The sequence below is a fragment of the Dipteris shenzhenensis genome, chromosome 3 (assembly GCF_047967505.1).
Source record: "Dipteris shenzhenensis isolate YYH24624 ecotype China chromosome 3, Dip_SZ_1.0, whole genome shotgun sequence".
Lineage (NCBI taxonomy): Eukaryota > Viridiplantae > Streptophyta > Polypodiopsida > Gleicheniales > Dipteridaceae > Dipteris > Dipteris shenzhenensis.
In genome coordinates, this window is record NC_141598.1 from 58,294,532 (window position 1) to 58,308,661 (window position 14,130).

At 42.0% G+C, this 14,130-nt stretch overlaps 1 protein-coding gene across 2 annotated transcripts in view; it reads left to right on the forward strand.

Annotated features, from left to right (window-relative positions):
- The first annotated feature begins 1,794 nt into the window (after positions 1-1,794).
- LOC147904074 (sodium/calcium exchanger NCL2-like) overlaps positions 1,795-14,130 on the forward strand; it is a 64,691-nt gene continuing 52,355 nt past the window's right edge. For both annotated transcript variants that reach the window (XM_087370399.1, XM_087370404.1), the window contains exon 1: positions 1,795-2,552. In XM_087370399.1, coding sequence (XP_087226525.1) covers positions 2,054-2,552 — 499 coding nt within the window. In that variant the 5' untranslated portion in view covers positions 1,795-2,053. The remainder of the gene's footprint in view (positions 2,553-14,130) is intronic.

Sequence of the window (14,130 nt, forward strand, 5' to 3'; positions counted from 1 at the left end):
AATGAAAAAGTGCTTTGGAAGCATGCCATTACAATTCCCGCTGGTGGAAGGTTTTTTATTAAAAGCTTGAATAACCTAGATAACGTGACAAACCATTTAAATATGGAAAAGCTGGATAAAAATAAGTTTAGCATGGAAGAATAGCTTAAAACTCATGTTAGAAATTAAAATAAGTCCTAGAGAAATAAGTGGAAGTCAATATGTAGCAATGTGATTGATCGAATGTTGTGAGTAGATTTAGAGCCTAAGTTAGAGCCAGTCTTTGCTATCAAATTTGCAAAGATACTATGGGGCCAAGGATTGTCCTTAACAAGTGTCATGCCTATGAAAGTGAGTATGAAAAGTATTGATGTTGTGACTTCCTCTCCAACTTGTCTATCTTTGACTCTTGCTACAAAATACAAAATAGGAGCAAAACTTGAAAGTTTGGCATGGGATTCTTACAAGAGATTGGATCATGGTTGAAAATTTTCATTGGACCTCAAGTTTCACACACTAGTCATGGGAGGATTTTTGTAGTTGATTGCAAAAATAGGAGGGGAGAGGAAGGGTCCTCGTGAAAGTGGGTGTGCCATTGCCATAGCTTGTTGCCCCTCCCATTGTGCTAATACCACATGCACATGTCATGGATTTGTGTTCTCAAAATGTGTCAAGGGTCCAAACAAGTGAAAGAAATGAATGACTTGCCCAAAATGTTAAACAAAGGAAGCAATGAATTGAGAGAGAGACGGATTACAATAAAAACGAGGGGCCTTAAGTCTTGAATGTTCATTGCCAAGCTTGTCTCAAAGCCATTAGTGCACTTAACTTCCACTTGACGGGCAACCAATCAAAGCATCACACCTATTTTAGAAGCACATTAATCTTAAAAATTCTGAATTTTTGCTTTACAAAATGAGAACGATTGCTAGGGCTACTCAGAGGGCAAGCCAATCTACATAAGTTCTCCTTGCTCATTGGGGCTAGGGAACTCCCCACTGTTAAGCTGGTAAATTGGTCCCCCTCTTGTTGTAGAACTCCTCTAGCGATTACAGCTACTACAATTGATTGCCACAATGTCCTTGTGTTGAGGAAGTTGTTGAGGTGAGAGGAAATTTCAAGAATTGCCCATTGATCCTTTGAGCTTTGATAGATTTCTTTTGCATTCAAATTCCTACCCATGGGGTTGACAAAAGCACACTTTCAAGTGTATTTGGGAAAGAAAACCGTAGTTAGCTAGTTTCGTGTTGGAACCGGCAAATTTGAAATTCAAACCTAAAATTGATGGGCAAAATAACGTAAAAGCTAACCAAGTGTTTTGACAATCGAAATGGCCACCCACCTTAGTTGATGCGTGGACCTTGCCCTTGTGTGTCCCTCCTAGCTGCGTCACGGATGGATGAAATGTGTAGAAGTATTTGGGGGTAGCATTGGCGTTTGTTGCGCATTGGGGCTCCGTCAACGAGTACTAAAACGAACAGGTGGCAGTGGAGGATGGGGAAGTGGGCTGTGATGAAGGGGCGTTTATGGGCATTGATTGGCAAACAATCAAAAGGAAGGACCCAGGGATCATGAGGACGCATTAACGAGAGGGTGGGGCCCCATGAATGAGTTCAGGCAGGAGCCGTAGTACTTGGCAGTACACACGCACACGGAACAAACACGGAAACACGGGATGAGACACGTGGCTTCTTCGTTGGAACAATTTACATGTACATCATGTACATCATTATCTAGTATATACAACGAAGAGAAGAAGGGGACTGGAGCTCTAGTTAGTACTCTAGTTAGCTCTAGTTAGGACTGGAGCTCCATTGCACCTCCCTCAACTCTTAAACACACACAGCTCTCATACTATTTGTCCTCCTCTGCCATCTTCTTCTTCTTCACTCTTAAAGAACGAGTCCCTTGTGAGCTCGCTCTTGTTGCACCTTCTTCCTCGTTGCTCTCTGCCAGAGTGGATATTGCAAGCATTGCCCAAAATAGCTTCGTCCTGCCTCCCTTGCTTTTCAAGCTCCTCTCTGGAGAGTTCTCTCCCTTGTAGATTGCTCTTCTCTATTTCTCACTCCCAGCTATGCCTCTCTCTTACCGCCTGCACCTCCCCCTCGCCTCCCTCTTGCTCCTCTTCCTCTTGTTCTTCTCCTCCCCCTCCTCTTCGTCCTCCCGTTCCCTCCTCCCCCCCCCTGATGACCTCTCCCGTTTGAATAGCTTCGCTCTTGGCCTCGACTCTCCTTCCTCCCTCGACAATCCCAACTTCAATGCCGCACAGAAGCTCCTACACCACGCCATTCTGTCCTCCAACGCGGCCTCCAGCAGCGTGAACACTAGTACCTCCAACACAACCACCTCCTCCTCCTCATCGTCGTGCCAGCAGACCTATGGATTTCTCCCCTGCTCCGATACCATCCTTGGAAATCTCTTCTTGCTCGCTGCCTACGGCTACCTTCTCTACGTGGCCGCTAAACTGCTGTCGGAGGGCAGCGAGCTCCTGCTTACTGTCTTGGGCGCTGGTCTCATTGGCGGCCTGTTGCTTCCCATTCTCGGCGCGCTTCCCGATTCCATTCTTATCCTGGGTGAGCTAAGCAGTCTCTTCGTCTTCCATTAATCTTGCGCATTTAAGCATTACTCTTGCGATACAATGGCTTCTTTATCCGTTTTGCGCCGTCGGTCCCTTGTGAAACTCAAAACTATCGATCGACTTGTACGAATCTAGAAATAACTGGAACTCAAATGTCCGTTGTGAAACTCAAAACTATCGAAGCGGACGAATCTAGAAATGACTGGCACTCAAATGTCGAGGATCGCAAACAATGACTACTGTCTGCTTTGGCTACCGTTCCCCAAGATTCCCAAATCAGTTGATTTGCGCTATTTGTTTTTATCGCTTTCTCTTGGTCACTGTCCTGTTGGAATTTCCCCTGTACTCAGCACCGCCTTATCACATTTCCACATTTTCATCCTATCCTCCTTTGCCGGAACAACCTGTAAGCTTAAAATGGACCGGCACTGCACATCGTCACGTGGCGATTGCGTTGTAGACTCCAGACCCCTGATTGTTGAAAGTATGAGGAGAAACAGTACTTTCTTCTCAGCAAGAGTACGCCTCGATTCAAAACTGTAACAGAGCCTTCGATCGGCTCGGGTGCCTGAGAAATGACAGCTAGCAGTCCATTATCAAGCTAAGATGGTTGGAACTGTGAAGACTAACAATGTTTCTTCTGCAAGACTATAGTTTGTTGCGCTTTTCGTCTCCGAACTTGTGAGTCATCGAGTCATTATCTCCCAAGGCGACTCTGCTTTGAGTCAACCGTTTACCTACTCCATGAGTGCTCCTGGAGGTCAGTGGGTAGTTTTGCGAATGCACCTCGCTGATGCTGAGGTTTAAACTATCTTTCACATAATGTGTCCTGGACATTAAGTGTGATTGAGATATCCTCATGCAAGTGTGTGTTGGGATTGGAGGAAAGGATACCGAGCATTATTATTTTGGATAGTTGCCTCCAAATCTTTTAGAAGGTAGCAAATTGTTTTGGAATTCCAAGAGAAGCTCCTTAAGATTCCCTTTTCTTTTCGCTAACTTGTTTACCTTATGCAACACTCCGTATGCAAGAACAACATAATGAGACTGTGTTGTAAGAATCGGGGAGCACATTGAAAGGCTGTAAAGAGCTATGGTGAGCCTTTACAATACGACTGTCACAAGTGACGGTGCTGCTACACTCCACTCTGCATGGGAGCACATTGAAAGAATAGCTGAGGATTGTCACATTGAAAGAATAGCTGAGGATTGTCGTTTAGTCCCTTTCGGACAAAGCATTGGTGAGCCCTATCGTTGGCCTCACGCCCAATCAGAGCCAAGTTTATAATTAGATATAGGCAAGTTTGGCTTAGGGGTAATTACATTCAAGAGGTTACTATGTATGAGAGAGGTCCCACACATCACCCAAGCCCTTGTAGAGTAGAGCCTTGGTCCATAGCTGGGGTTCTTCATGCTGTTATAGCATGGCATTACAATTGACGATATAGATTCCTAAGTGAGGCTTCGTTCGCTTGGCCTCTCGAAGGAGTATTGCTTTATTTTATCATTAAAGTTAAGAATCCCCACCTACAACGGCTTTAGTTTTGGCGGTTGACGGGTTCCTTGGCTCAAGGTGATCATAGAGTATCCAAAGTCCTTGCCAAGGGAGATCTTGCTCAAGGCCTTGGACGAGGGTGGGTTTCATAAAAGGGTAAGGTCTTAGGATTATCACGTTAGTGTCTTCTATGTAGAAAGATGGGACACTTGGTGCAAAGCACTTGATGAAGCTATGTTAGAGGAGCCTTATCCAAGTAGAATTGATTCTATTGAGCATTTTCGTAACTTTGAAGTTTGGTTCTAAAGCTCACCTGTACATCCTTGATTAGAAGAGAAAAAAGCTAGACTTAAGGTCCAAGAAAATATTTTCATTGGGTATAACATGGTATTGTCTAGCTACGAAGGGCATGGTGGGTAGAGATGTCCTCTTTAATAAGGAAGAGTCCATGCCAATACTCCTTAATATTGTAGAGCCTAAGGTAAAAGATGAGTGTAAGGGTATCCAAGCACCTCTCTTTACATATAGAGAGAGACTTACAAGATGATGATACTTCAATTCTTTCTACTCTACCTTTCTTAAGACTTTGCCCAAATGGTATATCTAGATGATACAGGAATCCAAAGTGACTCTATATTTTCGGATCCGGTGATTATGGCATGAATCTAAAATCGAGTCTAAGCATATGTTAGATATGTAGTTCAAGTTTCACATGATGCATATCCTCACATGTTTGCGGAGGCTAAATTAAGTATCCGGAGCGATGGTAGCCATTAGACTTGAGACCATGGTGTATGATGTTATACAAAGGTCAATTCACTCCTTGAGAAAGGGGGTGGCCCTTTTTTGAGCAAAAATCTTTGAGTGTCCAAGCGAAGGACAAAATTTTCACATTTCTACTTCAAAAAAAGGCACATTAGAGTATGTTACTAAAACCATGTTCCTTAAAGAAACTATATATTTATAGTTAGTTACAGAAAAAGCACATTTCCACCTCAAAGGAGAATGTCTATTGTGTCCATAGATCTTGGCCCATCTATTGTGTCCATATATCTTGGTCCAAAGATGGAGAACTTCATCTAACAATGACAGTGATGTTGGGATGGTGGATACTGGGATGGAAGGAATTTGGAAATACCCACATGTGGGTGGAGTGGGTTTTACATAGAAAACCCCCTATTTGATAGGGGAGTATACTTGACGAAAATCTTTCGTAACCCCTTTGCATGAGGAGTTTCTCCAAAGAAACTCATTTGAAGGAAGAGGTTTCATCGTGAACTAGCCGACAAATTGCATTCTACTAAACACTCCATAATGAAAATGAAGATATAGAATGAATTTCCAAGGTTTCTCTACTAAACACTCCTTGAGTGTATTGCTAATCTTGAATGCGCATGGAGGCCTCAGAGTCTTTCAGTTGTCTTGGATCTCAATCATCAAAGACCTCAACACCTTACCCTAGGCACGTAACCCCTAGGTGCGTAGTTAATGAACTAATACAAAATAATGCTCATGGAGGCCTCAGAGACTTTCAGCTATCTTGGATCTCGATCATCGAAGACCTTGACACCTAAATCCTTGACAAATCGTTATAACAGACCAAAACAAGCAACTATTTACATTTATATACTTTACCATTGGTCTCTTCAAGGATTTTTGTGATTGACCCATCCAAGGTCGTGCTACATTCTAATCGAAACATAACACATGACTACCAAAGTGGAAGGTCATAGGTACCAAGTGAGGTTAAGGAGAAACAGATGCTGTGTAAGGCATTGTATGTGTTGAAACAGGTCGTGAGAGCTTGATATTATAGAATTGATCATGACTACCAAAGTGGAAGGTCATAGGTACCAAGTGGGGTTAAGGAGAAACAGATGCTGTGTAAGGCATTGTATGTGTTGAAACAGGTCGTGAGAGCTTGATATTATAGAATTAATCATGACCTTATCATCTTCGAGAATCATCATCATGTGGTAAGAGCATATTTGTATGTGAATGTGTGGATTTGTATGTGTGGGTGTGTGAATTTGTATGTGTGAGGGCATATTTTTACACTATGGTCTACACCCACTGTTGGGTGTTGATGACATCAGTGGGGATGTCATAGTAGCTAGTCCCCGCTATGCGTCATAGACGAGTCTGCCCTTCACCTTTGGAGTGCCGACAGAAACTCAGTATAAATGAATGCTCAAGTATGTGAGGGTGTGTGGATTTGCATGTGTGAGAGCATATTTTTATACTATGGTCTACACTCACTGTTGGGCGCTGATGACGTCAGTGAGATGTCAAAGTAGCTAGTCCCTGCTATGCGTGATGGAGTTTATGGTTTTCAACCTTATGAGTGACTATCATAAGATTGAAACTGCACTATGTTGTGTTTCTTGAGGATGAGTTTAGGAATGTTCTTGGATTCATCTAGGTATATCATGTGGTAAGAAGTTCGTAGATCATGCTTATGTTGGAATGTGCGCAATCATGAGTGATGCATGAGGAGACAACATGTGGCAATATGTGTAAGGGCTAATCCCATAAGTAAAATGGGTGCCCAAATGTGAAGGCATATAAGCCTTGGATGGATCATGTGGGAGACCTCCAATACCTCGGATCCACCGTTTGGGGAGAGGTCTCTATGGAGTGGCTAGGTGACTCAAGGTTGGGGCCCTTGAGCACACGGCTCCATTCAAAGCCACATGTCAAATATCTTGACAGCTTCAAGCTAAGTTTGAGATGACAGATCTAAGAGAGATTCTTATTTCCTTAGTATGGAGATTCAGAGGATGGCTGATGGGATCTTTTTCAGCCAGCACAAGTTATTGCTTGGAGGTTTTGGAGCGATTCTGCGTGATAGAGAGTCCGGCCATTACTCTTATGGATCCTTGGAGTAAAGTCTTCAAACACAATTCTTTTTCCGGTACGCTATATGAGCGGTTGGTGGGAATGTCTTGTTTATCTCGCCCACGTATATGCCCAGGCATTTCTTTTGCATGGGGGTCGTAATGATGTTCTCCCATTCACCTCACCAATGACATTGGATAGCCGGGTTACAAGTTCAAGACTTTGGCGTCTTTTACTTCTATAGCTGAGCTTGAAGGATACAGTCTTACATGGGATGGAACATTTAACGACAATCTAATATAGGTTATCATTTCCTGCTTGGATTAACTCTCGTTTGTTGGTCAGGCAACAGTGGCTCTCATCGACAAAGCAGAGTATCATGCAACACGGTGCTTAATGAGGTGACAACAAAGAGAAAGAAGCATGTAAGTTGAAATAAAGATTTGAATGATAGTTTCTAGACTTAGAAACATCACGATCGATAGATAAGATCGGTTTTCTAAAGGCTTTTTTTTCAAAATCATAAACGAGATTATGCTCAGATTGATCTCCCATTATCCAAACCTCATAAGAGAGTGACAAAGAACAGCAACAAGCTTGTTAGTTGGAGTAACGATATAAACGATAGTTTTTGAGAATTTGAAACATGCACTTACTATTGTATCTATGCTAGCCTTTGTAGATCCTAACAGGCCATTTGTGATTGAACAATAGGTGCTGCACCATTCCAAGACAAAGACCTATTGCCCTCGAAAAATGATGTTCAGCTAAAGTATTACACCGCAAGAGAAAGAACAATATGTGGAGACATTGTCTATATGGGTCGACTTTTAATATTATAGTCGATCATGAACCCCTATATTTGTATTTAGCTCGACTAGAGGGAAAGAAAGTCTAGATGGATAGGTTTTCCAGTTGTGCCTACGAAGACAATGAGAGGTGTATTCTTGCATTGATGCACTTGACAAGCAAAGCGGGCAGGACTACTATGCCTTCCCAGAAGAAGCTCTGTTTGACCCTTTTATGAGTCTTGGTGACACTTGTATGTCCAGCCATAGGGGAGGAATGCATTTCTTGCAAGACCAGCTGCATATATTGTGAGTGTGGCACTAGGTGAATTCTATCCTTGTAACACAACAATCCATTATGCAATTTAAAGTCAGGGTAACTTTGGCATGAGAGGTCATGCGAATCTAAAATTGTGGCTGTTGCTTTTGAATTTTGCATATACTCTCCTTGTATGCCATGAATCCAATCTCGATAAATGGTAGAGACAGCGGACAATGTGCACATCTTGGACAAGGCATCTATTCAATGTCAAAATCATAGGACTGCACCGAGGCCAACCATCTCTTTTGCTTAGCAGACAAGATGGGTTGTGTGAGGAAATGTCCGAGTGTCCTACGTTCAGTTTTGACCTTGATTTTACTCCTATACAGGTAGTGATGCCACTTTTTGAAGGCATGTAGAGTGGCCAACATTTCCTGATCAAAAACATGGAAGTTGAGCTCTTTGGCCTCAAATTTTCTGCTCTCATAAGCTATTACATCATGCTCTTGTCGTAAAACAGCCCCCAAGCCTTGCTGCTAGCAATTGCTTCCACAATGAATGGCCGTGAGAAGTTAGGGCATACCAACACAGGTGCATGAGTCAAGGCTAATTTCAGGTCTTGAAAACTGAGTTGTGCTTCTTTTGGTTGTAGAAAGGCATCCTTGTTCAAGAGGTCAGTAAGAGGAGCCCTTCTTGGCAAATTCTCGAATAAGTCTCCTGTAGTAGGCAAGACCCAAAAAACATCTCAACTAGGTGGGATTTTGGTGTTGTGGCCATTCCCTTATGCATGTCACCTTTGCAGGACCTACTGGAATACCATCTCTACTCACAATATGCTCCAAACATTCAACCTCTTTTGCCATGATGTACATTTGCTGGCTTTTGCATAAAGTTGATGCAATCTCAAAATTTCCAGTATTTGTTTGACATGTCCAATGTGCTCTTGTTTGTTGTTGTTGTAAATGAGGATGCCATCAAAGAAAATAAGCATGCATCGGAAGAGAAGTGGCTGCAATATTTTGTTCATGAGTGCTTGGAAGGTGGCTCGTACATTAGTTAACCCAAATGGCATCACCTTGAACTCGTATAGACATTGTTTTGTGCAGAAGGTTGTCTTGTTGTCACCTCCCTCTTTCTATGTTTTGATCGTAGCTTGGCTATCTTCGTGAAGAACCGAGCACCCTTGAGTTCATCCAACAAATCATTTATCTTCTCTTTTTGGAAATTTGTTTACCTCTTTTTTTTTCTCTTTCATTTTCTCTTTTATTTTTTGAGTAGATTTTTGGTCTTTAGAACAACAAAAAATCTAAATTTGTATGATTGGACATATTCTAGTCTTACAAAGGTATATATAAATCATCAATCTTCTCGATTGGAAATTTGTTTTTTATGGTACCCTTGTTGAGGTCCCTGTAGTCAATGCACATACTGTTGGAACCATCTTTCTTTTCTACCAGTAGCATTGGGAGGCAAAGGGAGAGGTGCTATGAGAGATGAAATTCTTCTCTAGCAACTCCCGCACTTGTACAGCCACTTCCTCCCGTATTACTTTGGAAAGACAGTAGGGGCTTTGTTTATGGGCTTACTGCCAGGTTTTTGAACTATGGCATGATCCACATTCCTCCTTGGAGGTGGCATATCAGCAAATACATCTGCTCAAAAAATGTGAGAGCTGTCCATATACTTCACCTCAAGAATGCTGCTCGTATGAGCCACTAACATATTTAATGCATAAATGGCACTTTCTTTCTTGAGCTCTCGGGCCAACTGCTTTTTTATGTGCAAATTTGTTGCGCCACTGTTCTTTCTCCAATCACAGGCATAGGCACATTGATTGTCCTCCCAGCCAACCTCGGTGGTTGCAAGCTCTCCTAAAAATCAAGTGTTACGTGAAGCTCCTGCTTACAAAATTTCACCAAGTCCCAAAATTCCCCAGATGGATCTAGTATGCCACATGTCTTCATTCTAGGGTCCCTCCTTAATGCATCATTTACTCCTCTCTTGGGATATCATTGAAACCATTTGTCCCTAGGCACATTTAATGCATTTAGGTTCCTTTAGCCTTAGATGCACCTAGTCTAGTGCCATATCACCCTCACCTAGGACCTTGACTTGATTTCTTTTTTGATCATTTACATGAAGCCCAAAGAAATATAATACAAACATTGATTCTTTAAAGAAAAATGCCGATTGATCGTTTTGAGGTTATGTTACCTCGACTTGAGCGTAACATTCCTTCCCTCTTTAGGCATCAGCGTCCTCGATGATAAAGTCTGGGAACACTAACCGTAACTGGTATACGGATTCCCAGGTAGCTTTTGATAGAGGTAGACCATGCCATGCAATCAATCTCGTGGGTATCTTTCGATTGTGTACTTGCATTGTTCCTCGGTCCAGGATTCTTGTTGGTTTGCGTCTTGTATTATCCTCTATCTCCTGAAACAAAACAACACCCTCGATTAGTGAGTCACCTGTATGTAAAAATTTCTTTAAACGAGAAACATGAAACACTGGGTGCACCTTACAACCCTGTGGCAATTCTAATTTACAAGCTACCTTGCCTATTCTTTTTAGAATCAATCATGGCTCACAATATTGAGGTGATAATTTAGCACACTCTCATGCAGTCAAAGACTTAGAGTGCGAAGGAACTCTGAGAAAAACTTTTTCTTCCTCCTTAAATTCTCTAGCGGATCGGTTTTCATCGCATACGCCTTAGCTCTATCCATAGCTTGGCGGATGTTAGCTCTCGCAAGTGCTAGCATCTCCCGCATCTGAAACACAAAGTTCGCGGCACTAGGCACTCTCTGAGGTATTCCAAATATAGTTGGATTCGCTGGTCTATAACCATAGTTCAGCTCAAAAGGACTGAACCCTGCAGAGAAATGTTTTCTATCATTGTAGGCAAATTCTAACAGCGGCTTCACTTGTCTTATCTATGTTGCCTCAATGACACATATGCTGTAAGCATATCCTCTAAAATTTGGTTGATTCTTGCCGTCTGACCATCCGTTTCTGGATGATCCCCACTACTCATTCCCAACTCAGTCCTTAGTGTCTCAAACACCGCTGTCCAAAAATGATCGGTAAGTTTGACATGTTTGTTTGACACTATGGATTTGGGTAATCCATGCAAACGAAATATATGTCTAATAAACAATCCGCCAATTGCGGCGCACTAACAGACTCTAGTTGTAATGAAGTGAGCCATCTTGGTAAGACGATTAACCACCATAAGGATAGAATCATATCCACCTTGTGTCGTAGGCAAGCCTACAATAAAGTCCATGGAAATGTTCTCCCACCCACCTAGTGGTATTTCCAATGGTTGTAAAAGTCCGGATGGCTTCACCTGTTCTGTCTTACTTACCTGACACGAAAAATAATGTCACATATTCATGAATATGCTTTTTCATCTTTGGCCAAAAGAAATCTCGCTTCACGAGATCATATGTCTTCTCGACTCCTGGCTATCCTGCACATGGGCTATCATGGCATTCTTGAATGACTCTCTGCCTGAGATCATTCTGATTAGGTACTACTACCTTGCCATTTCTTTTCAGCATACCATCCCTTATGGCATATCTTGCATAAGTTTGGCCTTTTCTGGATGCTAGGTCATTCTTTTCCCCGGTTTTAAACACATGAGCCTTAGGTCAAAGGCTCTGGACGAACTCGTTCACTATTTGAGTTTCTCTATTTTTGGTCATTAGAGCACTCTCTAATACCGTGAAACTCATATTATGCATAATGCGTGACATGCATCATCAACTTTATTATCCTTCCCTCTTCGGTACTGAATCGTCAAGTTAAACTCTTTCATGAGTTTTGCCCACCTAGCTTGGCGGCCTCTCTTGTCAGGTTGTTTACAAAAATGTTTCAGAGTATCATGATCAACATCAACATAAAACTTTGATCCATACAAGCAATGTCTCCATGTTTTCAGAGCATGGACAACAGCATATAACTCTAATTCATGAGTTGGCCAATCTTGTTGAGAGGGAGAAAGCTTCTTGCTTTCAAAGGCTACTGGCCTTCCCTCTTATAGGAGAAATGCTCCTATCGCAATGCCACTTGCATCGGTTTTAAGAAAAAACGGTTTCTGGGGATCAACTATTTTTAACACCTGTCTTGAGACCATAGCTTGTTTTATGGTGTTAAACTTTCATGTTGATTCTGTCCCCATATAAAAGATACTTTAGCTGAGGTCAGATCAGTCAATGGCGATACTATCTCGGAATATTCTTTGATATGTCTTCGATAAAATTGAACAAATCCCAAGAATTATTGCAAAGCGGTCAAAGTCTGAGGGATTGGCCAAGTCAGTATCGCAGTCACTTTCTTTGGATCCATTTCTACCCCCTCAGGAGTAATTATGAATCCTAAATATTCAAGTCTTACCATACACAGTATAGTTTTTTTTAAATTTACATAAAGACTGGCTTTCCTCAAAGTACTGAACACTATTCTTAAGTGTTCGTGATGCTCAGTAATACTTTAATTGAATACCAGAATATCGTCAAAAAAAGTGTACTACAAACTTTTCGATATACGGACGTAGTAAATCGTTCATAAGCATGACGAATATAGTTGGAGCATTGGTAAGTCCAAAGGGCATTACCAAAAACTCATAATGTCTAAACCTGCTTTTGAAAGCGGTTTTATGCACATCCTCGGCTCTAATACGGATTTGATGGTAGCCACATTTAAGATCTATCTTACTAAACATTACGGCTCCATGTAATGCATCTAGCAAATCATCGATCCGAGCCATCGGATACCTGTGCTTAATAGTGATATTATTCAATGCTCTGTAATCTGTATAGAGGCGAAAAGTATCATCTTTCTTCTTCTTTAATACCACTGGCGAAGCAAAAGGTGGGAAACTTGGTTGAATCTGCCCCAACTTGAGGTATTCTTCCAGTTGTCTTTGTACCTCCGCTTCTTCAGTAAAACTCAACCTATAGGGAGGTCTATTTACAGGTTCTACTCCCAGGATGAGTTCAATCAGAGAACTCCTTTGCTATTTGATCAGCCAGCTTGGCCATCTCTCCATTTTGGACAACATCAGTGCTAGCCGAAGAATCATCAATCGGCTCTACCGATGCTGTACAAAGAAACAAAAACTCTTCTTGAGCTTTTCGAATTTCCATCACGGAAACCAACGGTCCTTGAGGTATATCTTTTTCACCTCGTAAGACATACATCACATCATTCATCTTGAATTGATAAATGTGCTTTTTTATCTATGGCTGGATTTTTCCTAGAATGCCAAGCCTTACCTAGGGTTATGTCTGCATGAGCAAGCTTAGTCATCTCAAAATCAAGCTTCTCAGCATAGTCCTGAATTCGAAGCTCTAACTGGGTAATCCTTTGGTCCCATACTTCAGTTGAACTTCCGTCTGCCATCCTGGTTGTCTATGCATAGTCAGATGGGCTAGTCTTTGATTTCAGTCTCTTTACAAGCTTGGAGTTAATTACATTGTGCGTTGACGTTGAGTCAAACAACACAATGACATCATGATTAGCTACTTGTTCTTTCATCTTAATTAACTCTGTATCATTAAAGGCTGTATACGCCGTTGCTGCGGGCTTTGACAGGATATTATCAGGTGCACTGGTTACTAACTTAGCAACAGATACCCAACAAAGATCTCGCTAGCTGAATCTGCATCTGTTCTGCTCTAGGACTTTCCTCCATTCCACGTCGCATTCTGAGACCACCATCTCAGCCATCCGACGATCTTTGTTTCGTGCACAATCTTTCCAGTGATGAGGTTGAAGGCAATCAAAACACAAGCCTTCTCTCCTCGCTTTTTCCCTTTGCTCTGAGTTCAAAGAAGACTTCGACCAAAAGCCCGGGCTGCCATTGGTGTTACTTTTCTTTTTATTCCAATGGTGGTACTTGATTTAGGAGTCTCGACTGGTTTCGCCTGCTTGGCTTGACCACTAGGCTGTGAGGCACTCCCTTTGCTAATCCACTTCTTCTCAAAGTCAGTTTTCTTCGGGTACCCATACTGAGTTCCAAGCTGCACAAACCCACTTGGTCTGTTTCCTTTTGCATCCTCATAGGTCAGGGCTATGGCAATTGCTTCATCTAGTGTGTTCGCATACTTAGCCTGAACTTCCATCTTGATTTGATCATTCAATCCAAAGATAAAATCTTTAACTTAGATTGACTGAGGTAGGG